This window comes from Apium graveolens, chromosome 5 (assembly GCF_009905375.1).
Source record: "Apium graveolens cultivar Ventura chromosome 5, ASM990537v1, whole genome shotgun sequence".
Classification (NCBI taxonomy): Eukaryota; Viridiplantae; Streptophyta; class Magnoliopsida; order Apiales; family Apiaceae; genus Apium; species Apium graveolens.
The window spans coordinates 317,388,744-317,412,134 of NC_133651.1; the positions used below are offsets into that span (position 1 = coordinate 317,388,744).

At 32.7% G+C, this 23,391-nt stretch overlaps 3 protein-coding genes across 3 annotated transcripts; all 3 read right to left on the reverse strand.

Annotated features, from left to right (window-relative positions):
• Positions 1-3,515: 3,515 nt before the first annotated feature.
• Positions 3,516-5,391, reverse strand: LOC141659604 (uncharacterized). Its single transcript, XM_074466566.1, has 2 exons — positions 5,127-5,391; positions 3,516-4,590 (listed from the first exon to the last, which is right to left on the reverse strand). The coding sequence occupies exons 1-2, from the start codon at positions 5,193-5,195 to the stop codon at positions 4,318-4,320; spliced, it is 342 nt and encodes a 113-aa protein (XP_074322667.1). The 5' UTR covers positions 5,196-5,391; the 3' UTR covers positions 3,516-4,317.
• A 554-nt stretch (positions 5,392-5,945) lies between these two features.
• Positions 5,946-15,607, reverse strand: LOC141723344 (uncharacterized). Its single transcript, XM_074525135.1, has 15 exons — positions 15,485-15,607; positions 14,176-14,301; positions 13,480-13,560; positions 13,097-13,192; positions 11,775-11,852; positions 11,576-11,694; positions 11,373-11,474; positions 9,858-9,974; positions 8,755-8,823; positions 8,203-8,269; positions 7,846-7,899; positions 7,619-7,705; positions 7,078-7,140; positions 6,961-6,999; positions 5,946-6,384 (listed from the first exon to the last, which is right to left on the reverse strand). The coding sequence occupies exons 1-15, from the start codon at positions 15,563-15,565 to the stop codon at positions 6,262-6,264; spliced, it is 1,302 nt and encodes a 433-aa protein (XP_074381236.1). The 5' UTR covers positions 15,566-15,607; the 3' UTR covers positions 5,946-6,261.
• A 994-nt stretch (positions 15,608-16,601) lies between these two features.
• On the reverse strand, positions 16,602-20,369 carry LOC141659605 (CBS domain-containing protein CBSX6). Its single transcript, XM_074466567.1, has 2 exons — positions 19,945-20,369; positions 16,602-17,751 (listed from the first exon to the last, which is right to left on the reverse strand). The coding sequence occupies exons 1-2, from the start codon at positions 20,280-20,282 to the stop codon at positions 16,857-16,859; spliced, it is 1,233 nt and encodes a 410-aa protein (XP_074322668.1). The 5' UTR covers positions 20,283-20,369; the 3' UTR covers positions 16,602-16,856.
• Between the last annotated feature and the right edge of the window lie 3,022 nt (positions 20,370-23,391).

The following is a 23,391-nucleotide window of genomic DNA, read 5'->3' on the forward strand; positions in this document are numbered from 1 at the left end:
GAAGGCGTTCATCGAGTCCCATACCTGGAATATCAATGAAGATGATGATGACTCTGATGATACATATGAATGATCTGGTTTATATATTGTTGGCTCTTAATATTTGTATTGTTGCATCGTACTCATTTCTATTCATGTATCGTGTTATTATTGTGTATCGAACTACGCATAGTTTTTCAACTATATTTTATTATGTAACTGATGTTATATCATGGAATTTGTGTTTCAAGTCAGGTATTCATTATCAGCAAATTAGTTCATATCAAATATATGGCCTCGTCAACAAAAATATTTTCCCCCATGATACACTTAAAATTAAAGTAAAATTTACATACTACAAATAGGTTTACATCACTAATCAATAGAAAAAAATTAAACCAAAATAATTTTCTGGAAATTAATTATGAGATTTGCTAAACATGTCCTCCCGTAACAATTGCACACTCGACTGGCTTGGCACCCTTTTCAAAACCAAGAAAGTCATATATATACTATATTTTAATTAAAAAAAATTACGTACTAAAAATAGGTTTGCATGACTACCCAACAAAAAAAAATACACCAAAATAATTTTTTAACAATTTAATATTAGGGCTCAAAAATAGGTCTCCATCAAAAATTTTACACTCAAAAAAGATTACACACAAATGCAAGTAAATCAGGCAGGAAAAGGAAAAAAAAAATATTACCCCCAGAACGCCACTTCTTCTGGGCCTCTGGGGGTGAACCCCGGAAAAAGTGGCGTTATGTGCCATTTTTGGAAAATTTTGAATGGTTGTGCCAAAAAAGTGAATTTTCTGTTGAAACGTGCCAAAAAAGTCCGGAACCCCTCTTGTTTCGTCCTAATCATTTCTGAAATTCTTGAAATCAAAACACATGTTCACCAAACTTATTCTTATCACAATTGAGTTGAACCGAATTTTGATAGAATCGAATCGAACTTTAATTTTTTTGACGAACCGAGCCGAGTAACGAACAGAAAACCGTGTTCGAGCTCGAACTCGTTAACGAACAAGCCGAACACGAGTTTTTATCGAACAAAATCGAGCCGAACCGAACACTAGTTACAAGTATTGTTCAAACCATTGGTTGATTGTCAAAATAATAAACAAAATAATATTTTTTTTCTAAAAATTTTGTCATAAACCAAAATATATAGATCTTAACATTCGTACGGCTGGATCGTTCATAAATATTTAAAAAAAAATCGAAACATTAATATTAGACTAAACACTAGTTACAAAGTACTGTTCAAACCATTGGTTAATTGTTAAAATAACAAACAAAATAAATTTATTTTTTTCGTAAAATTTTATCTTATCACTAAAATATATACTCCCTCTGTCGTCCCAGTGGATTCTTTACATACTTTTTTATCATGCTTGGCACACATTTTAAGACTATTATAAAATATAGCTCTGTAATTTATTTTTAGAATTTTCTTTTTCTGTATAAAAGTTTAAATATTATATTTTTATTTAAAAAAATATTTAAAATTATTTAGAAAATCATGTTCTACGGGATCTTAAAATGTGTGTCGCTTCCCCGTCTCCCGATGTAAACAACCCAGTGGGACTAAGGGAGTAGATTTTAACATCCGTACGGTTGGATCAGTCTTAAATATTTTTTAAAAAATCGAAATATTAATATGAGACTAAATAGAAGTACTAGTCAAACTACTAGTTAACCGTTAAAATAGCAAACCAAATATATATATTTTTTCAAAAAATTTTATTATATCACTTAAATATATAGATATTGACATCCGTACGGTTAAATCATTTATATATAATTTTAAAAAAATCGAAACACTAATCTGAGAATAAATACTAGTTACAAATAGTAGTCAAATTACTTGTTAATTATTAAAATATCAAATTAAAAAATTTATATTTAATATCTGATTTTTTTTCAAATTACTAAAATATTTATTTTGACATTTATATGATTCAATAATTGAGAAATATTTATAAAAAACTGAATAAAATTCATAATAATCAAATATATAAAAAATATAAAAAAAAAATTGATTTTTTTCGAGCCTTACTGAGCCGAGCCGAGTTCGAGCCGAATATGCCAGACTCGAGCTCATTTTCTGAACGAACACATTTTTGTGTTCGAGGAGCTCGAGCCCTTAACAAGCCGAGCCGAGCCAAACCGAACCCTTAACGAGTCGAACTCAAACTTGTTCGCGTACAACAGTTGTATCTAACCCTAACCCTAAAAAACGTCTCTCTTTCCAGTAAAATTTGGGTCACATCAGTAATCAGCTCACACTATCATAATTGCAGCAAAAGGTAGATGTGCTTAATTTAGCTCTCAAGTCTTACCAAACTCTAACCTACTTCAACAGTTAGCATTCCATACATAGTACCCACACCCATCAGTCCATGACCCAACCTTCTACAATCATAACAATTTTATGAGTATATTTTTCCTAACTAATAATATCTCTTATCCTTATCTGTCAAATTTAAAACAAAGTTTTCCATGTGTTATCACCTAGTCAGAAAAGTTCTACCAGAGACTTCTAGTTTTCTTCTTAACTTTACGAAAACGTACGGTATGATATGCGTACATCTCACCCTGTGCACGTACGGTATGGTATGCGTACATCCTGTACGGTATGGTATGCGTACATCTTACCCTGTCCCCCGAGATATACCAATCTCGTTTGACTTTTGTTCCGGAGCTCTACCTTTTCAGTTGTTAGAAACTTGCCTATATCGAAAAAGAGGTCCGCCGACAAACAATTGTTACAACATACTTTATCGCGGAAAGTTTTAGTCCGTGTACATTGATGTGCATTTACTGGAGACCATCATTTACACGTACCGCGACAGTTTTTTGCAATACAGCATGCTACAGCAATTCCATGATAAAAAATGTTGCAATAATTTTTCGCTACCTTTACTTTGGTTGTTAGAAACCTGCCTATACCAAAAATGAGGTCCGCCAACAGACAATTGTTGCAGCATACTTTACGGCGGAAAACAATTGTTGCAGCATATTTTACCGCGAAAAATTTTAGTACGTGTACATTAGTAGTTTGATGTGCACTTATGGGAGACCATTTACCCGTACCGCAAAGGCTTTTTACAATACAGTATGCTACAACGATTCCGCGGTAAAGAATGTTGCAATAACCGTTTGCTCCGGACCATCTCTCATCAAACATTTGTTCTGGTTGCTGAAACTGCTATATTTCAAACATTCCTTACATGCAAATATATGTATACATTAGTTGGTAAACTAGGTGGTTAAACAATTCATTCCATGTGCTATGACAAGAGCAAGATGTAGTGCAAGTATAAAAAAACATCAAGTGGAAATGACTAAGTACTATAATGAATGTATTTCTTTGTGTCCCAATTCTCCAGTACATCCACCAATGCAAGATAAACATATACTAATACACCATTAATTAAAGTAACAACCACGCTTAAATCTAATCAACATCCCCTCCAAAGCAACAATAAAACAAAGATTATACACTTTCATAGATATGACACAGATTAAAGAACACTAATAGATTGCATAAACAAAGGCAAAACTGTCTTGTACAAGCTTTCTATGATCTTAGTGCAATGCTTCTTCAGCCACTACCAAGGAAATATAAAATCACATCTGCATTCTGCACTAATATTGACAAGGACTTGCATGATTTGCAGCTAACTAAATTCACCTGTGAAAGAGCTAAACAAGCCCAACTCGATTTAAGAAAGACGAAATCTAAAATAAAACAAACACAATTCGACTAACCAAATGTTACCCAAGATTACTAGGGCCTGGAATAACTTACCTTCTCAAGGGAGGAACAGCAATATGCCACATATTCCTGGACTCGACTTGATATCACCACAGTTTAAGGACAACAAATCTTTAGATAACACACACACCACACACAACTTGATCAGCTTGAATATTGGACGAAATGACCCGTCTACTAGTTTGAGCTTATATTCATCATCACCAATGAATTCATTTTCAAAGACACGAGATTGACAAGTTTGTGAGCATAAAGACGAACTTGAAACCTAAAACTGCAATCCCCTACTCACAAAAAAAAAACAAGATATAGTCCAAGAACATATATTCTTTTCATTCAACACTCCCGAACACATCCACAGCCCCATGAATAAGCACATGATATTTCCAGCTCAAAGTTTATCATCTTTGATGAATGCCCAATAATACAAATTCTACAATTCTTAGATGCACACACAGTAACAACACCTACAACTTAACACAGCCCGTAACAATAACCTTTGCACCGGAAATACCAACAGCCACAAAACAATAAATAATCAAAGCAATCTAGAGATGGCACCCGAAACAATTGCAAGACTTCGGGGTAAACGAACAAAACCCAAAAGGCCTGTTTGGTATGTTACAATTGATTGCGTAGCAACAAGGAGAAGGCACACAATAATTTTTCGCCCCACCACAACAAGTACAAGGTGCACAAATCTGAAAGCTCCCTAGCCGCCTCCGGCTATCATTCATCATCATCATCTCCATCGTCTTTCCCGGCTCAATCAGTGGAACCATTTCCACCATTGTTCCATTCTCCATTACCAACCCATTAGCCTGAAATTCACAATTTTATTCCAATTTTTAACATACATTCATAATCATTAATCCAAATTTCTAACCAATAAAAAAAATCCATACATGCCTACAATTTACACTTTAAAGGGTCATTGGCTCACTTGTAAACTTACACTTTAAGCAATCATATTTACCTAAAATTCACATATACTTAACCAAAAAATAAAATAAAAACTCCCACACATGCCTAAAATTTAAACTTGTCATTAGCTCAGTTGTAAACTTACACTACCTAAAATTCACATAGACATCTACTTAACCAAAAATAAAAAATGCCTAAAATTGACACTATAAAGGGTCATTAGCACACTCATAAACTCACACTAAAATCAATCAAATTAACCTAAAATTCACACAAACATGCACAAAATTTAAAACCCGCTTACAATTCACACATCAACAAAAAACCCAGAAAAATTTTAGCAAAAAAACCCAGAAAATAAAAACCAAGATTTTGCAAGAAAACTATCTAGATCTATGAAAAATATAAAATCCTCAAAAGGGGTTGATCTTACTCGTGCAAAACTGAGGAAAAGTAACAGCAACAAAGACAACAAGAGCTCAGTAGCTATAGTTGAGGACATCTAGAGATTCTTGATTTTTTGTACTGAAAATCTTGATTTAGTATGAACAGAATAGTTGTGTAAAGTGTTAAGTGTGTGTAATGTTGTAAGAATAGTAGGAGGGGGATTTGTTTTGTATGGATGGATGGGTGTTGGAGATTTAATGGGAGTGAACTGTCAAACAAGGACTTAAGTTGAAAGAGAGTGTTCTGAAATGTTGTCTGAATTCTTTTATTATTATTTTTAGAAGATTAGATTTAAGATTATTATTGTTTTGAGTTTTGAAGTGTGAACATGAGAAATGGAGGGGAAAGGGTTGACGAGATGAGTGTTTGTGGTGCATTTTTGTGGAGGTTCGACAATTTGATACACGATATGAAAATAATATGATATAAATGGTCGTTTAATTTTTTGATATACCAACACAAAAATATATGTTATAAAAAATATAAAATTTAAGCGGGTGTTAGTACGCGTTTATTCCCGTTCATACGATATGACACGAAAATATATAAAATAAATATATATAGATATACATGTTTTCATATATATATATATATATATATTTATATATCATTATATGTACATATAATTTTTTTAATATATATGTAAAATTGTATCCATAGATATAATATATACCTGAAATTATCGATTATAGATGTGAGTTTACCCTTATATGAATATGTGTCTAATCTTCGATATACAAAATACGAAAATATACGATACGAAAGTATATGAAACGATAGAAATTTCCGACTCTAATTACGGGTATGGTTAAAATGATAACAACTCAGTAAAAATACAAATATTCACAAATCAAAAGTAGTTGTTATATCAGGTCATGAGGCTGACCACACTTGCCTAAATTAATCTCTTCAAATTGGATGTTCAACTGTTCATTCCCCTGGGAAAACACCATTTACTTGCAAACACTATCCTTTTACAAGAATTCACCATATCATAATAAAATTCTTATATATTCACCCTTGCAAATGACCATATTCCTATGTCACAAATTGCTACTACCAGAAAAATTTAAATTTTTTAATAATAATGTTTCTGCTTCCTACATTTGATAACTCTCTATTCATGCAAGCAATGCTGGAAGTTCACTTCCTGGATACTGATCAACCCAACACTCGTCTTCTGCAGCAGCTTTGATCCATCGTCTTCTGAATACTTTGTATTCGTTATACGATTGTCTTCTCACCTGTCGATAAATATATCAAAAATATGAAATATCTTTATATAAAGATGATTCACATTGCAAGAAGCAGCTTTTGCATGTCTTACATGCCTACTGTATAGTTTAGATAATCTAGATGCTCTTACGAAACAGAGGTTTTCACGTAGTGACGAGATGTAGCGACATGTTTAATTTTGAAACTTTGGTCTGCTACAACTTACAATTAAAGAAATGACAAAAAACGGAGATCTGACGAATTAATCTTGTGTCCAGAGTCAAAATTCTGCAGAACTAAATAACATAGATCATTTTTCCAATCACCGTAAAAATGATATTAAATTGGGATAAGATAAATTTTAATTTATCTGACAAATCACGTGTTTTATGTTCATATACTATTCTGATTAGGCTTGCAAGTGCAGGGTTATAATCTATACTATGGAGACTTTGATGTGCATTCTAGCCAATTTCATTGCGATAATTGCTTCTTAAAAACTCAAGTTGCTGTGTCTAATTATATGTTAGTGAGTAGCCAAAAGCTAAAATTAGTAACTGATGATCACGGAAGAACACATAGTTATAATGAAAAAGGGTTCTTACATCAATTCTAAAATCAGAAGCTCTGGCTTTCGACCTCGCCTGCACTTGCATAAATTAAATGTTAGATGCATCTGAACAATACAATATGGCGAAATGCCTAAAAGTTCAAGATTGTACTTTTGTTTCCAAGCTTGCAAGGGGATGTATTTCAGAAGCATTTGTAGCTGCTGCTGATTTGGTCTGCACCATTAAATATATTGTCAATATATATCATTTTTATTAGGTGCTAATTTATACTTATCTAATAGATGTAAGGGAGATTCATTTGCATGAAATGTCAATGCAACATTAATGAAAACTCCTGAGTGTTGGACGAGCTCATGACAAAGGGTCGTAAAAGATTCTACGATGGCATCATATCCTAATTTGTTTTAAAGATTTTAGCAGTTGTCATATAAGACACCAACAGTTACCACGCATTATATTAGAGCTGAACATATGAGAATCTGTCGATAATTTCCTTAAACACTTAAAGTTTTCCCTTTGTCTCCAATCCATAAAATCCGACCCTCCAAATTTGACCTTAATGCCACCGACTACCTTGCTAAAATGGAAAGAACTCAGTTAATTTTTCCTTTTTCTGATCAGAGTTTCCTGTAGATATGCTAACAACGGACAGATTCCTAAAGAGAAAATCAGCTAGAACCAGTGTACACACCTTGTCTTTAGACGCCCCTAGTGTGGGGATTCCATGATGAACAATGTACTCAGCATCCACAACCCCAACATTTTTTGTTCTATCTCCCTGCAAACAGAACATGTACAATCAAAATCTGGATATAATGCGCAATAAACATACATTATATTTATAGTGAAGCTCGGATAATTCATGTGGTGGCTCACCAGCCTTCTGAGAAAGACATTATAGACAAAAAAGAGATATACCTGTGCACAGTAACCAAGCTGCATGTCTAGGCCCCAAGCATGGACAAAATCATTCTGCAGCACACATTAGAATACCATCATTATAATAAATGCCATATTTTCTTTCTTATATGAGGAAGACGAGGAAAACTTTCCCTTAATGAATAAACAATGGAGTAGTACGCTGCCAATACTTGAACTTATCGGGTTTAGGTGGATAATGATTTGAGGACATTTTGGAATTAGAATTTTGCAGGTGTTAAAAAGGAACTTGTTATTTAGTAAAGACAACATACTTATAAGCATAATATTATTACCAACACAAGTTAATTCAGTTTTACCCACTTAAAACAGACAATTTGAAGCTGTATAACAGACCTGCATCATATGCCAGACACATCTCCAGGCAGCTTTGGAGAAAACTGGAGCCATCACTTCGATCCACCTGAAATGCAAAAATTGCGTTGTTTATTTACCGGGGCACATTATTTCCATTGGAATGGGCACAGTTGCAATGTTGGCCCATAAGAAATGTCACTTCTTTGTATTGTCGTTCTTCCATTTACATTTACTTAACCAAGACGTACCATGTGTGTGCCTCATGTACCAATTTTATACGATCCTTGCTGTCCAAAAACATTGTGCCGAGTGCAGATCTTTCTTTAACTATTTTCTGGTCAGAAGCCTTAACATTTATCAATATCCACTATGGGGTCACAATTTTAATCTTTGATTCTTTTCATATATATGTTTAGGTTTTTCAATTTTTTAACCTTAAAGTGAACGGTCTATTAGTAATTTAGTCAAGACTTCCAAAAACAACCAAAGGGAGTGAACAAATAACTTTAATTAATCCAAAAGAAAAAATAATTTTCAAATTATTGTTAGGTAAGCAAAGACAAAGTAATTGTAGCTGGCCAAAGTTTTTACCCAGTGCATGGAGGCTTGGTACTATTCTCATCGCATCTGGACTTACTGTCACCAGGCCGGTATATCCTCCTACAAACACAAATGTGTACATGTAGTTAGTACAAGCCACTTGGGTATGACAGACACCTCAAAAGGTTAAACCAAACAGAGGAATACAAATTTGTATTATCTAAAAAATCGGGATGATATCTGTACCAAAGATAGAACTAATGAAAAATGAAATTGATGTGCATTCATATATTGCATTGTGTGTGTGTGGGAGAGAGATGACAATGCTGCTAGTAATATTCAGTCAACAATGCAAAATACTTCTTCACTTTAAAAAAAAATATCTTGACTTGTGAATTACATTGCATTGAAGTGGCTTCTCTAAAAAATATCTTTGCTCGGTTTTAATAATAACAAATGTTTGATTCTCATGCTTAAATACTGTTAACATATTGTCATTTAAAATGGAAAATGTTTAAGTTTTTTCTCTTTCTTGGTAGCATTGGAGTTCCACATAATTAGGTATAATGTTCGTGGAATTCGTATAAAGCACACATTACATCATTCTCACAACACATAAGAAAACGTAAATACAGAAGGGGATCTTCAATAGAGAGCCAGAGAACCTGTATGTTACAGGTTTTATATGATTTCAACTGCATGTTACTGAACGACCTCTACATACAGGAAACGGAAACTCGGTGCGTAGTCTTGCCAAAGTAAATTCACAGTAAATGATATCACGATAAGCACATTTATGTTTTACTCGTGATGTATTCTAACACACCCCTTACAATGAGTTGACCGGGATGCTCCTTGAACAAGTCGATGGAATAACTAATTCTGTGCTTGCTCTAATATCTTTTAGGATTAAAGACAGCCAGAGTTTCACTAAGTTTTTTATTTTAAATATGGGAAAAAAGTTGTTTGTGCACGTTTCAAAATGCATGACAATTAATCGTACGAAGTGGTCAGCATAGACTAGCTAAAACGAAAACAAAATACTCCTCTTTGACAATTTGTGAAAAAACTTATTTATTTGCAAATGAACAAAAGATTCAATGATGTAAAACAAGTATTTATAAAAATTAGAAAAATATTTGATTTGAAAGAACCTGTGTACTTCTGATCTCCTTCCACGTGAAGTGATCTGATGGTGCACCTCAGATTTCTTTGGATCAAGTGCAGGCTGTGAAATCTCAAGACCTTCCTTTGTAACAATTGATAGATATCTGCAGATAATAAAGAGAATATAAGTCATGATCTACCAGGCCATTTTTTTGTGAGAAAACACCTCATATTTGGTACTTAGTGTCATGCATGAGAACATGTGATGACGAAACATGCATTGCCCTAGTGCGGAATTCAGATTTACAACCACTTGAATACACTTATTGATACAGTTCTTTTTCCAAAGTTCTACGAATTATGTTTATATTTTGTTATAAAATCCAAAGGACTTGTGTAGAATTTAATTATTGATTTTTGATAGTTCATTTATCTTGCTTATTTTTTCTACAAGAGCTTCGACAATTCATTTTAAAAATAACTCTGAGTCGTGCATAACGTTTGATTCAAGCTTGCCTAGTTTAAACAAAAAGGAGCATTGAATTTTTATGTTTTTCTTATATAGGACATCAATACCTGCACTCGAGCATAAGACTGTGCCAGAAACAAAGCATGGTTCACAAGTCAAAGTCCCGGAAAAAAAAGTCATATGGGACTACTGGTAAAGTTTTTAATGTCAAGGTTGGTGACAAGGTCATGCTAATTAAGGATTCACAATGACATATCTTTCTTGGTACTTACACATCATCTCTAAAAGACAATATTACAGACTAGCATTAGCACTGTTGCAATTCCTTTTACAGACTCGACTCTATCAACTAGAGGAAATGAATGTACAATGTTTCTTCCACTATTAATATAGAAGTGAGATTTCATAATGTGACAATATAACATATAACATGTCAATGTTAGTGAAGGGTGATGTGTAATGTTTTTATGTTGCCTAGATATCCATGCCTAAAATTATCATGAAATATAATTATGATAAAGTATGCTGACGATAATAACGCAAGCCTCTTAAATTATGATGTAGCTAGGTTTTGTATAAGAGTAACATACTCAATTTTAACTGATGGAATCATCAATGATAATGGGTCCAATTGCTACCTAAAACTTGGGGTCTAAATCTAAAATTTCTAACAAGACAATTTGTTGCTAACTTGCTATTCACTGAAGTCAATTAATTCAAGCTACAACATCTTATTATGCAGCTTATCAATAAACAGTGGCAATCCATGTTACTTATTAGTAGTTCCAGATACTGTTAATTATCTCTTAATCTTCGTTCATGTATAACTATGTAAAGAAGCTTGCATAAGCACCACAATAAGAACACTAACAAATCTTCTACTTCATCACAATAATTTTACGTAAGGCTGTATTATACTTATGACTACTTCACTGGAAGCTGTTAACTGTATATTATACAACTGCCAGTCCCTAGAACAGTTTTTATAATATTAAAGCAGATTTAAACCGATACTCATGAATGAGTTGGTCTTTTTCTTTTTGAGAAAAAAATTATCATTCACTTGCATTCTTTATTAATTTATTTTCTTTACCTCTCAGGATTAAAATTTTCAACTCCAAGGTCTTCATCCCAGAGAAATATGTAACTGTAATCTGCAACAACATCTGGATGCAAGAATCTTTTGGCAAACCACCTGATATATATCACTAGAGATGATAAGGAGAGGTATTAACTAGGCAGCTATTATTCCCCATTTAATTTTAACACATATGATAATCTCTGACCTGTCCCTACCATTTCGTTTGATTGATTGCTGACACATGTATTACATCATTACTCCAATCAAACTCCTTCCATTCATCAACAATTCCATCATAATGGAAAAGCATGACTCCAAAGTTACTTGCCAGAAACTGCAATGTCAGTGGATCATGTAATACTTTCTTTTATGTCCTTCAACATATGAATAGTGCTAAAACATTATAGGACTGACCTTTCTGACCATTTTATCTACCATTTCCTTCTGCTTTGTTCCGACAGCTACTGAAAATAAGTTAGTAGCTGGTGTGTTCTGCAAAAATAATTGCACCATTATTGTCCGATGTAAATGAAAAATTTATGCATAAGACTACAAGTCAAAAATAGACCAAGATCAAGAAATCTTCTGCATTGAAGTATCACTTATTGTCACAGAGAGATTAAGACGTTTCAAGGATTAGGACAATAAGGACATAAAGTATACTGAATAATTGGTCGGATATACAGGGTCAATTTAGTAGTATCGATTCAAGTAATATATTGATACTAATAGTGATATTCGACGGAAGATGGCTGCTGAATAAGTGCCATCATGAGGGAATTTTCAATTTTTTTGTAACATAGTGAACTGAGCTATCTATAACCCGTGAGAAATCTACAGCTAAATACAATTCATGAAAAATCTATGAGGAAATAAAAAGGAAATAATTACAAGATAATTAGAAAATTGAAAAAAAGAAATTGATTATAAAATTACCAGAGAATCATGAGGAAGACAGATAAAGAGTTGCTGGAGTTCTCAACTGAGAATCCACAATGAGACTAATGAGGGTTCACGGATTCATATCAATGATTGCCAAAAAAAGATTCCTAACCATTCACCAACCTGTAAGCTACTCCCTCGTTATACTTACTCGAAAAATCACGAGACTCAGCCAAGTCTACTTAAAAGCTTCCTAGTTTTGAAACGAGAACATACAAATGATAGAATAGAGTCAATAGACATCCTGAAGACTTCTTTCATATTCCTTGTCTAAGCAGAATCTGCAATTTATATAAGTAATTTACTAATATCTGAAACATAGAACCAGCTATAATTTTAAGATTTTTCTTAGGAAGCTCCAATATGCAAATTTAAAAATAAAATAAAGAAATGATATTTCTTGGGAATGCGTACAACAAATAAGCTAGGGAACTCTATCATATCAACTCTAATCTTCTAAACAGTGACAATCAGATATTCAAATTTACATCATAAAATATGTATCCCTAAATAAGTCAGAACTCTCTCAAGTTTAATCTAGAAGTGATAATTTTTATTATTCAAAGAAATCTGAAAGTCTTTTCGAATAAACAAAACAAAGAAAGAGGGAAGAAGATCAAATATTCCAGCCTAATATAGTACAAAAAGAACACGGAGCATTAGAATTAAATTACTTAGCTATTAAAGTAAACGTTCTAAAGATAGTTTATATCAGGACATTCACACATAAGATATACCTGTAGGAATTCATATTTTTTTTATTGTTGTGACATTCAAATTACAGAGAACAATACCTTTGGTGTTCCCCATAATGGGCGTCTTTCAAAATTGGAGGTCTCTGCAACAATACCTTTAGGTAACGTCTCACTTCCAGGACGCCTGCATTGATTCTAAAACAGATAAAGTATATCATAGTAAAAGGCCAGTCTAAATTCACTTTGATTTTAAGATATAAGTTCAGTTGTACTCATCAAAGGATGAGCCCAAATCAGCTAATTTACTTTTTCTAGGAGTGGGGATTTATAGGAAGATTATGCATAGAAAAGACTTTCAATAGCCAATGAAAATGGATAGTTTTGAGAAAGAAAAATAATACACAAAAACACTGGAAAACTCATGCAAGTTTAACAGGAGATGAGATCATACAAGAAGTAATTATTCGAGGGAGGAAACAAACCTCACATTCACTAGTAGAATTCTGGGTAGAATTTTGGGTAGAAATTTGGAAAGTGTTTTGAACACTCCATGTTAACCATTTCTGCACGTATAGTCCCAAATTAAATATCAGAGCAGTAAAAAAGAATAAGTCAGGTTTACAGAATTGTGAGAATATTGCAAGCTCAAACTGTAGTAAGATATATTAAATAAATTCTTGATGCATAGATGAGAACATCTATTTGAAGAAGAGGCACTTCTACTAGTAAAATTATTAGTCTTCTTGTGACAAACACTAACTTCTGAACATACAACTTCTACTCCTGTTCAAATTACCATTTTTTTAAATTTAAATTATAATATTAACTTTTGGTTGTAAGACACGAAATTCTGGTTGTTGACTAGTTTTCGAAGTGTACAGATAAACTATCAGATATACTCATACTTTTTAAGCTATTCTGTAGTACTCGCTGAAATAGATACCAACTGCAAGCTTTTTCCCGGATAAATGCAACAAGTTACGTACAGTATGAGCCTTACTCCAGTTGAACTAATGCACACTTGTTGATGTTCTTTTAAAGGGGAGGGGGGAGACACCAAGTATTTACCTCCATATTTGTACATCTATTTATAGTAATGTTTAACATAATATATGCAGTGCAAAAGTCGAGGTCATGACTTTCGCTAAAATAGATTTATGTTTGCAATGTATGAGTACCAGTTTATCATCTTGCATGTAAAATGAACTCCCCAAGAAGAAGAATACTAGACCGAGCATAGACACCGCAGGAAAGATTGCGCAGGAACATGATCTCCTATGAGCTGAATTTGTCAAAACAGAAACCTAAAATGACAGTCATTGTAAGGCCATAACAAGAACTGAACACAATCTCACAAAATTCCGAAACACCTTGGTAAATAGGCTTGATAATATATGGAGGATACAAATCATCACACCAAACAATGCTATTGATTGACATGAAAATTAGAAACTGTGTAAATATCTATGACATGACTATGCATCAGTTAAGAAGACACTGAGCTAATTAAAAACAACCCCCGTTACATAAAAAGAATTGTGTGGTTTGTTTAAATATATATAACAGGAAAGTACCACACATCAATTAAAACGAAAGATGAGCTAATTAAAAACGACCATGTTACATGACAAAAGAATCGGGTGAATAATCAAACATTTACTTATGATCAAACATACAACTTCTTGTTATCATGACGAAAAGGAGCATTCACTAGCCTACAATGCTAGAAACCTAGTGAGATCCATCAGTAATTAAGCTCTGAAACGATCCTCGATCCTTGATCCTCTGGCATTAAATTAACAATTTAAGAAAAAAAATTATCATCCAACAGAGGGTAAATTCAGGTCAAATTCACTGACATGCTTTACGTTCCATTTCGACAACACAAATTTTAAATATTATACGTTTCAAGTGTAAATTCAGGATCCATAAAGGACCATACCATGCTTCAAATTAGGAAACTCACTACAAAAAACAGAGTCATTTCCGACCGACCAAAGTCAAAGGACAAAACCGACAGTCTGTTTTTCGATGGTCGGTTTTCACTCTGTTTCTTGTAGTGACTCTTGTTATGCACCAGGTTAATCTTAAAGATTTTGATCACATTTCATGTCAGAAACCCAAAATACTTAAAATTAATATAAATAAAAAAAACCAGGCATGCACATTAACACATACATAACTTCAGGATCCATGAAGGACCATACCCTACTACAAATTAGAAAACTCACTACAAAAAAACAAAGTCCTTTCCAACCGTTCTAAATCCGACTGACCAAAGTCAAAGGACAAAACCGACCGTCTCCGTTGGTCGGTTTTCACTCGGTTTCTTGTAGTAACTCTTGTCATGCACTAGGTTAATCTTAAAGATTCTGATAACATTTCATGTCAAAAACTCAGAATACATAAAATCAATATAAAAAAAAAACCAGGCATGCACATTAACACATATATATATATATATATATCACATGCAAATATACATACCAATGATGAACTATGGCTATATGGTTCTGTTTCATGGTCACCATTCATATTTCTGAGCCTGGTTCCTGAGGTTTCGGTCATTTTGCATTTGACCCTAGACTTTCTTGATCTTCAACATTTTTTCTGCACAAAGTCAAAGATTATCTTTCCATTTCTTTCATAATTATCTCTTTAATTTAATCACTATTATAGAAATATATCTTCATCAATAATTATATGAATATCTATATTTGGTATGTTTACCATATTTTCATTTGAAATATCTAAAATATAAAGAGAAATGTTAAATTACCTTCTCTGTTCCTGATGGTGAGTTGTGATTGGCTACTCTGATTCAAAAAATATTTATAATTAATAGATATATATCTTTATCAAAAATTATTTTAATTAATTTTATTTCAATTAATAGGTGGGCATGAGTATCGAAACTGATATAATAATGGGGTACATTTTGTGGGGGTTTTAGTGAAGAGACCTGACTCCACGTATCATATTGTCCGTTTTGGGTCGAACCCTCGCAGGTTTCGTTTTGGACACATCCAAAAGCCCTCATACTAATATAGATATCTGACTTTTATATTATAACAATATGCCCCCCAAATGATGTGGATAACTCCTAACAATCTCTCACTTCACATGTCGAACTCTTGACATCTGTCTGATTTGCCTTATTTTTCCCTTTGACCCATATCGGAATCCTTCTAATTTCTGACTCCATCTAGGCCCATACTAAAAGGTCCACCGGCCTTTTGCTTGTTGTGATGGATATTTACGACCTGAAAATTTGATACCACTTGTTTGTTTTTGCTGAACAGAGCTAACGCCACATTAGTATGATATTATTTATTTTGGACCGAGCCCGTACGAGTTTGGTTTTGGGCATATTCCAAAAGAACTCGTAATTATGAAATTATCTTGCCGCTTATAATCTGCCCCCAAAAACGATGTGGGATAACTCCATTTAACAATATATTATTTGTATTTAATATTATTTAAAAGATATAACCTTTAAAAATACATCTGAAATGATAAATTTGACCATGTGACCAAACCACAATTTATAGGATATAATAATCACAATTATAACAATAATTCCAAATCTTAATATATTCAAAACTATTTTTAATAATGTATTTTATTTATATGACAAGAACTTTAGAATCTCCTGTAATCTACAAAGAATAAAGAACAAACCATCAAACCAGACAGCTAACTACACAAGTTTGCATCAGAAATGATACAAGAAGCCAACACAGATTGTTTTATCATATGCAGAAATATACTAAAAATGTATGAACATCATGAACAATACATCATCTGAATGCAAGACACTCTGAGAGACTGAGACAGACGTAGAAATTTCGGTTTTTCATTAGGATATCTGAGTTTCAGGTATAGCTGCAGGAGGTTGTTTGGTAACAGCAGCTAAGATGTCACCATAGCTGACCACCCCCACCAAAACATCCTCGTTTTCGGCCTCAGTCACCCACACATGGGTTGTTCTGTGAGATAACATTTGCGCCATGACTGCTGCCAAGGAACTAGTTACTTTACATGTTAAGGGAGCACTTCTTCCTCGATACATACTCCTACCTATCCCGAAACTTGGGCTTGAATTGCTGAAGAAGCCGATACTTCTACTGCTAAATTTCCTCTGCTTTACTGGACCTGCATTGTTACCACCATTATTGGCTATTTGATCAACAGAAAAACCGGGAAGCAATCTTGAGGGATTATCCTCGACCCCCATCACAAACTGTCCTGCAGAGAGATTTGCGAGTGCCCATGCTGCAGCTAAGTAATCACATTTCCAAAGTTTTGTGGCTGATATATCTCCAATGATCGTATATTCACCATCTGGTGTAGACTCCACAACTGCCACTGCACTTGGATCATGCGGAACCTTCCTGATGGCTTCAATTGCCGGGACAGATGCCTCAATAGAACAATAATTTAGATTTATGGCTCCAACAGAGTCTATGGAGGAGAGAGGAAGCGGTGCTAGGGCACCAAGGCAGCCAATAAGGAAACAAATTACATCCTCTCTCGACAGGCAACAAAACTTGTCTCTAATAATGGTTGTGGAAGAGGATGGGCGTGCATTCGCAACAGAGTTGATATTGTTGCCGCTAGAATTGTCAATGTTCTTCAGCCACTTGCCATTATATAAAATGGAAAATCGCTTGCTCATGCCTCTCCATCCTATACTTTTAGGAACAAGGAGACGTCGAACACCTTGCTTCATCATCTCGAGTGCATCTATTAATCTAGCATAGAAACAGAAAGTTTATGAAATCTAAGATTTGTGCTAGCTAGCATAAGGTAAAACAATTAGTACATTAGAAGAAGTTTGTCTAACTCCTAATTTTAAGCATTACAGTCTTAATTCTAATAATAGAGCATGAAACAATAACAAAAGCAATACTCAAAAGAATGTTTTGCCTTGTGTGATGTGAAAATCAATTTATATCAGAAAAGAAGGTTAGTGAAAGTGATATTGGCACTTTCCAACAATACCAACATGGTCTTGTGTGTGCTCACTTCATTTACTACAATGCAATGATGCAAAGATGGTTAGTGAAAGTCGAATTTACTACAAAACTCCATGTTGGTTCTCTCACATTTTGTAAGGATACATAAGTCGAATTTACTACAAAACTCCATATCATGTAAAACCCAAAAAGAAACAGTGTGAGAGAACCAACATGGAAGATATAGATAATTCTAGAGGCCAGATATGATACATATCTCTACGTTTATTAAAGATGTAGGAGAATAAAAAGATACTGATCAGACATGAAGAGAATGTTCACTTGGGGAGTGTTGTATAAGGGTTTTAATTTATACTTCTGTCATCAATCTACAAATTTATCGTACACATTGCTACTAGACACATAAATATTCTCTAAATTGATGTGATGATTTACAGTTTACACTCACATGAATGCAGTCCAATGTCAAACTAACCATTATTATCATGTTACTATCACAGGGTCTTGCTTTATCTACAGAAGTAGCAGACTTGAAATCCCAGATATCCGCATATACCTAGCTCTTTTCCACGATTGTGCTTCACTTGCTTAAAAGCCATGTTGCTTTAATCACTAATCATACTACCAACTCTTTTCTTCTCCTTTTAGCTCATGGAATATTAGGCAAAAATTAAGTCATACTTCAGTGCAGCTTCATCGGATAAATTTAGCCTTTTGTCAACCATTTCCCCTAGGATACTGGTCTCAGAATGTTAGTACAAGTGCTTAACTAAGAGAGGAGCACCGGGAAATTGTCATAATTGGGCATGTACGGTCCGCTATGTAGATGGTAGAGTAAATCCTAATTGAAGGAAGTTGCCAAGCTAGGAGCAATCTGCTACACAAGTGGATTACAGGCTTAGTATTTCCCTTTACTGCAAGTATAGACAATTCGAAACTTCACCCTCTTTTTAAAACCCAAATTTCGCGCCCTTCAACAGAACAGATTTACATGTTCAGATGGTTGTAATTCAGTGACAGCAACAGTTTATAGGCATGGTCTTTTGTACTGCCAGATATATGTACCTAGGTACACCAACTAAAAGTCTACCACTTTACATCTCTTGCATTCACTAACCTTGTTTACAGAGCAAAATGTCCGATCCCCCTTTTCGCCCCTTTTCTAGCCAATTAACTACACTGTACATTGCCAACTTCACCTCGACTTCATTCAAAATAAACACTACTACTAGATAAACAAATTCAAAATCTGCATATAAATTCAACATCACAATACCATTGTCCATAACATAACATATATTCATAGACAAATGCTCAAATGTGAACCACTTAAAATGAGAAGAGTGAAAACTAATGATTTCTATACTCGAAAATGGTAATATCAAGATTTCAGCACAAATCACTAGCAACTTGCATCCAAATCACCAAGTTCACCGTACAACTCATCCGCTCAGTTCTCATTTTAACTCATTTTGACTCCAAACATGACATACACAATACTCTTCAAAGGAGTACTAATTGATTACTATACTTGTTTTACTATATGTTCCGCAATATGTAAAACTTACATATTGCGAAACATATACTACTCCATTTAAGAGTCATCCATGTATCTTTTTCCATTTTGTACATGATATTGTTAATTAACCATTCTTTCTAAAATCTTAAGGTGTCAAAGTAAGCCTCAAAGTCAGAGTAAGGCCTCAAACAAGATAAATAGAATCTTAAGGCATCAGAGTAAAGTCTCAAACGGGATAAACAGAATCTTAAGGTGTCAGAGTAAGGCCTCAAACAGGATAGGATAGGATCTTAAGGTGTCAGAGTATAGGATAGGATCTTAAGGTGTCAGAGCAAAGTCTCAAACAGGATAAACAGGATCTTAAGGTGTCAGAGTGAGGCCTCAAACAGGATCTTGTACTGTTCAACACGTACACATACTAGTTAGTTGTACTAAGAAAGAAGAGTTACCTAGTAGCAGGATCAAGTTGTTTGAGCAAGAAATTGTTAGGAACAACAACCTGACCAACAGGAGTCTGCAAAGCCTTATGTTGATCAGCCAAAGATTCTTCCCTTGCTAAAAAAGCAACAATATCAAGTGAGTTAAGTATACCAATGAACCTGTTCTGTCTTAAATCAGCATTCTCAGTAACAGATCTCTTCCTCTGTTTCCACACTGCTATGCCACCTTCTGTTGATTCTCCGATGGCTTTTATTGCTGCCTCCACCGTCTCTGTCTCCGTAAATTCTACTTGCTCTGGCTTGCCTACTGTTAGATCTCCCACTACATGGTACAGAAACACTGCCATGAGATGTGTGTGTGTTTGTGTATATGAAGTTATATATATCAAGATATTGGTGATGATGAAGATCAAAATGACTAAATGAGTGTCCAAAACACCCTTGCCAATAATACGTACCGGATTGTTGGATTATCGTCGATTAAATAATAATCGATAAAATAATAAATTTGTTAAAAAACATCTTCTAGGTTTTCACAAAATAAGAATATTATATTTTTAAGAGAATTTATCAAAAATATCCATTTTCTGTTTTTTTTTGCGATTTTACTATTTTCTGATTTTTTTTGTAAAAATACGGAATCAACCATAATCAAACAAAAATCAACCGAATATACAACTAGTTGAATAAAGTTTTTTTGGTTGATTAGAGGTTGCATGTAGTTGCAAAAATCCGTCAAAATTGCATCCAGTTGATTCCGGTTGCCAAAAAAACGTATTTTTGCAAAAAAAAACGAAAAATAGTATTTTTACAAATTTAAATGTATTTTTGCAATTTTTTTTAAAAATGACAGTATTTTTGTAAAAATGTTTTTAGTGTTGGGTATTTTTCAAAAAAGCCCTATTTTTAATTCTAATAAAATAATAAATTTGGGAAATAATTTTTTTTTCTTGATCTAAAACGAGATTTTTTGTTATCTCACATATTTCAATGTACTCCGGATTAAATGAATAGAATATCATGTTAAATTTCGGAAGTTTGTTAAGAATTCTGTAATAAAACTTGTACAATTACACAGTTGAATTATTAGATTCGAATTAAAAAAAAATAAAAGATAGATATATATACTAATACGAATAAGTTACAAGTTCGATTCTCATTAAGAATTATGTAGTAAAATTTGTATTACACAGTTAAATTATTTGATTCAAATTAAAAAAAAGGATATATATATTACTCCCTCCGTCTCAATATAACTGTCCGCTTTTAAAAAATTACGCATATTAAGAAAGTGTAACAATATTAAAAAAATTATAATAGTTATCATATTTATTGCATTAACTACATTAATTACACAATTATTTACGGTAGAGAGTTAACCTTCTAAATAGAAACTAATACTCCTCTATTTCTTTTTAATAGTCTTTTAATTTTTTTGCTCTCATTTCTAAGTGTTTTGAATGAATAGTTAAAATAATAATTTTTGAAATTTTCTTTTTTTGAATAAATATATATAATTTAAATTTTTATTTACAAAAAAAATAAATTAAAAATGATATTTTTTACTATGCGGTCAATGCATCTTGAGATATGTGCTGAAAAGCCAAGCGACAGATAAAATGAAACAGAGGGAGTAATATAATAACTGTGTGTGGTGTAAAATTCATCTTGAAAATATAAACTAAATTTTATAATTTGAATAGTGACATTCAAAATGTAAGTGGACAACTATTTGTGTTGGACACGGTTGTCAATGCACAATTTTGATTTTTAATATATTTAATTTCGTATTATTATTAAATATAAAAACTTCGTTATATTAAATTACTCATAAATACGAATCCAACAAAATCACTTATGAGTATGTTTGATCTTATAGATTAGACGTAAATTAGTAATCAATCGTTTACCATAAACACTACGAAAAGTCAAAACGGGAAGAATATTATGGAATGCAGAGGAATATTATGGGACGGAGAGAGTAGACTGTTCGATTCTCGTTAAAAAATGAACATGTTATAAGGATAAGAATGGGAGTAAAGAAAACACAGGAAAAACGCAGACCAACAAATGATGAAATGATATGATAGAGACAGCAGAGAATGACAAATACAAGAGTCGGCTTATTTGAATTGAGTTCTAATTTGTAAGAGTATTATAAACGGTTTTTTTGAAAAATACTCAAGTCTAAAAATATTTTTGTAAAATTATTGTCATTTTTTAAAAAATTAAAAAACTTCTTTTTAATTAATAAAAATACTCTTTTTCAAAAGAATTTGCAAAAATACGGTTTTTTAGCAACTGAAATCAACTGTATGCAAACTTTGACGAGTTTCTGCAACTAAATGCAATCTCAAATCAACCAAAAAAACTTTATTCAACTAGTTGCATATCTGGTTGATTTTGGTTGATTCCGTTTTTTTGCAAAAAAATCAGAAAATAGTAAAATCGCAAAAAAAATTAGAAAAGTTAATATTTTGATAAATTCTCCATAACAAATTGATGTGGTGCATATGTGATATGTGTATGTATTTATTATGGTTGTTATTTGTCGACATTGTCAGAGAATATGTATTTATACGGAAACCTTTCTTATTAATCATTGCATTGTGATATACTAATATTATCTAACTTTCCGGTGAGCCACACAATCATAAATTTCATTTGTCATCCAATGATATACATTATCACCGAATTTGCATCGATCTATAATTGTACATTTGCATCCATCCGTCACTTATAATCTGGTAAGCGTTTTTTAAGTGATCGGGATGGTTAGATTCAAAAATATTAAAAATATATATACTACTCAAATTCTAAAGTTTCAACCCCGTCAATAATAAATATTTATATTATTATTTATACACTGTTAAAATTTTCAGGTTTGAACCCCACCAACAGCAAATATTTATGTTATTATTTATACATTATCCAAGAGCAAATATTTATGTTATTATTCATACATTATCCAAGATTTAGGTTTGATTCCCAAAAGAAATTTACTATAATTTTAAATAATATAAAATAAAAATATTAATAAAGACTCGTGCATCGCGATTGCTGTTGAAAATTATTGTGTTGTTAGAAAAAATGTTGCTGAAAAAAATGTTGTAAAAATCAGATGACTGTTTGGTAATTTTTTTAATATGTATATATTTTGATGCAAAAATTAAAAATAATGATGTTTTTTTGGTAAGTTTTGATAGTGAAATCAGCATCGCTTCTCGCAACTGAAAAATAGTTTTTTCTAAAAACATGGGGGATTTGCTTTCTCTAATAACAATTTTTAGGTCAAAAACACTTTTTTTGAAAAGCAGTTTTTAAATTTTACTAAACTATTTTTTAACCGTATTCAGCGAAAAAATGCTGTTGTTATCTGCAACAGCAATACCAAACACATTCTTAGTATTATATAATAACACTTTAATCAAATCCCTCCAGTAGTTAGCACAGATA

What these genes read in the sequence shown, in the direction of transcription:
- LOC141659604 (XM_074466566.1), bottom strand. Translation starts at nt 5,195, where the DNA reads ATGTCCTCAACTATAGCTACTGAGCTCTTGTTGTCTTTGTTGCTGTTA. An exon ending in TTTTCCTCAGTTTTGCACGA is followed by an intron (nt 4,591 to 5,126) that starts GTAAGATCAACC and finishes TGTGAATTTCAG; the next exon opens with GCTAATGGGTTGGTAATGGA.
- LOC141723344 (XM_074525135.1), bottom strand. Translation starts at nt 15,565, where the DNA reads ATGACCGAAACCTCAGGAACCAGGCTCAGAAATATGAATGGTGACCAT. An exon ending in ATTCTACTAGTGAATGTGAG is followed by an intron (nt 13,193 to 13,479) that starts GTTTGTTTCCTC and finishes TATCTGTTTTAG; the next exon opens with AATCAATGCAGGCGTCCTGG. An exon ending in GAAAATTTTAATCCTGAGAG is followed by an intron (nt 9,975 to 11,372) that starts GTAAAGAAAATA and finishes TATTATCTGCAG; the next exon opens with ATATCTATCAATTGTTACAA.
- LOC141659605 (XM_074466567.1), bottom strand. Translation starts at nt 20,282, where the DNA reads ATGGCAGTGTTTCTGTACCATGTAGTGGGAGATCTAACAGTAGGCAAG. An exon ending in CAACTTGATCCTGCTACTAG is followed by an intron (nt 17,752 to 19,944) that starts GTAACTCTTCTT and finishes TTTCTATGCTAG; the next exon opens with ATTAATAGATGCACTCGAGA.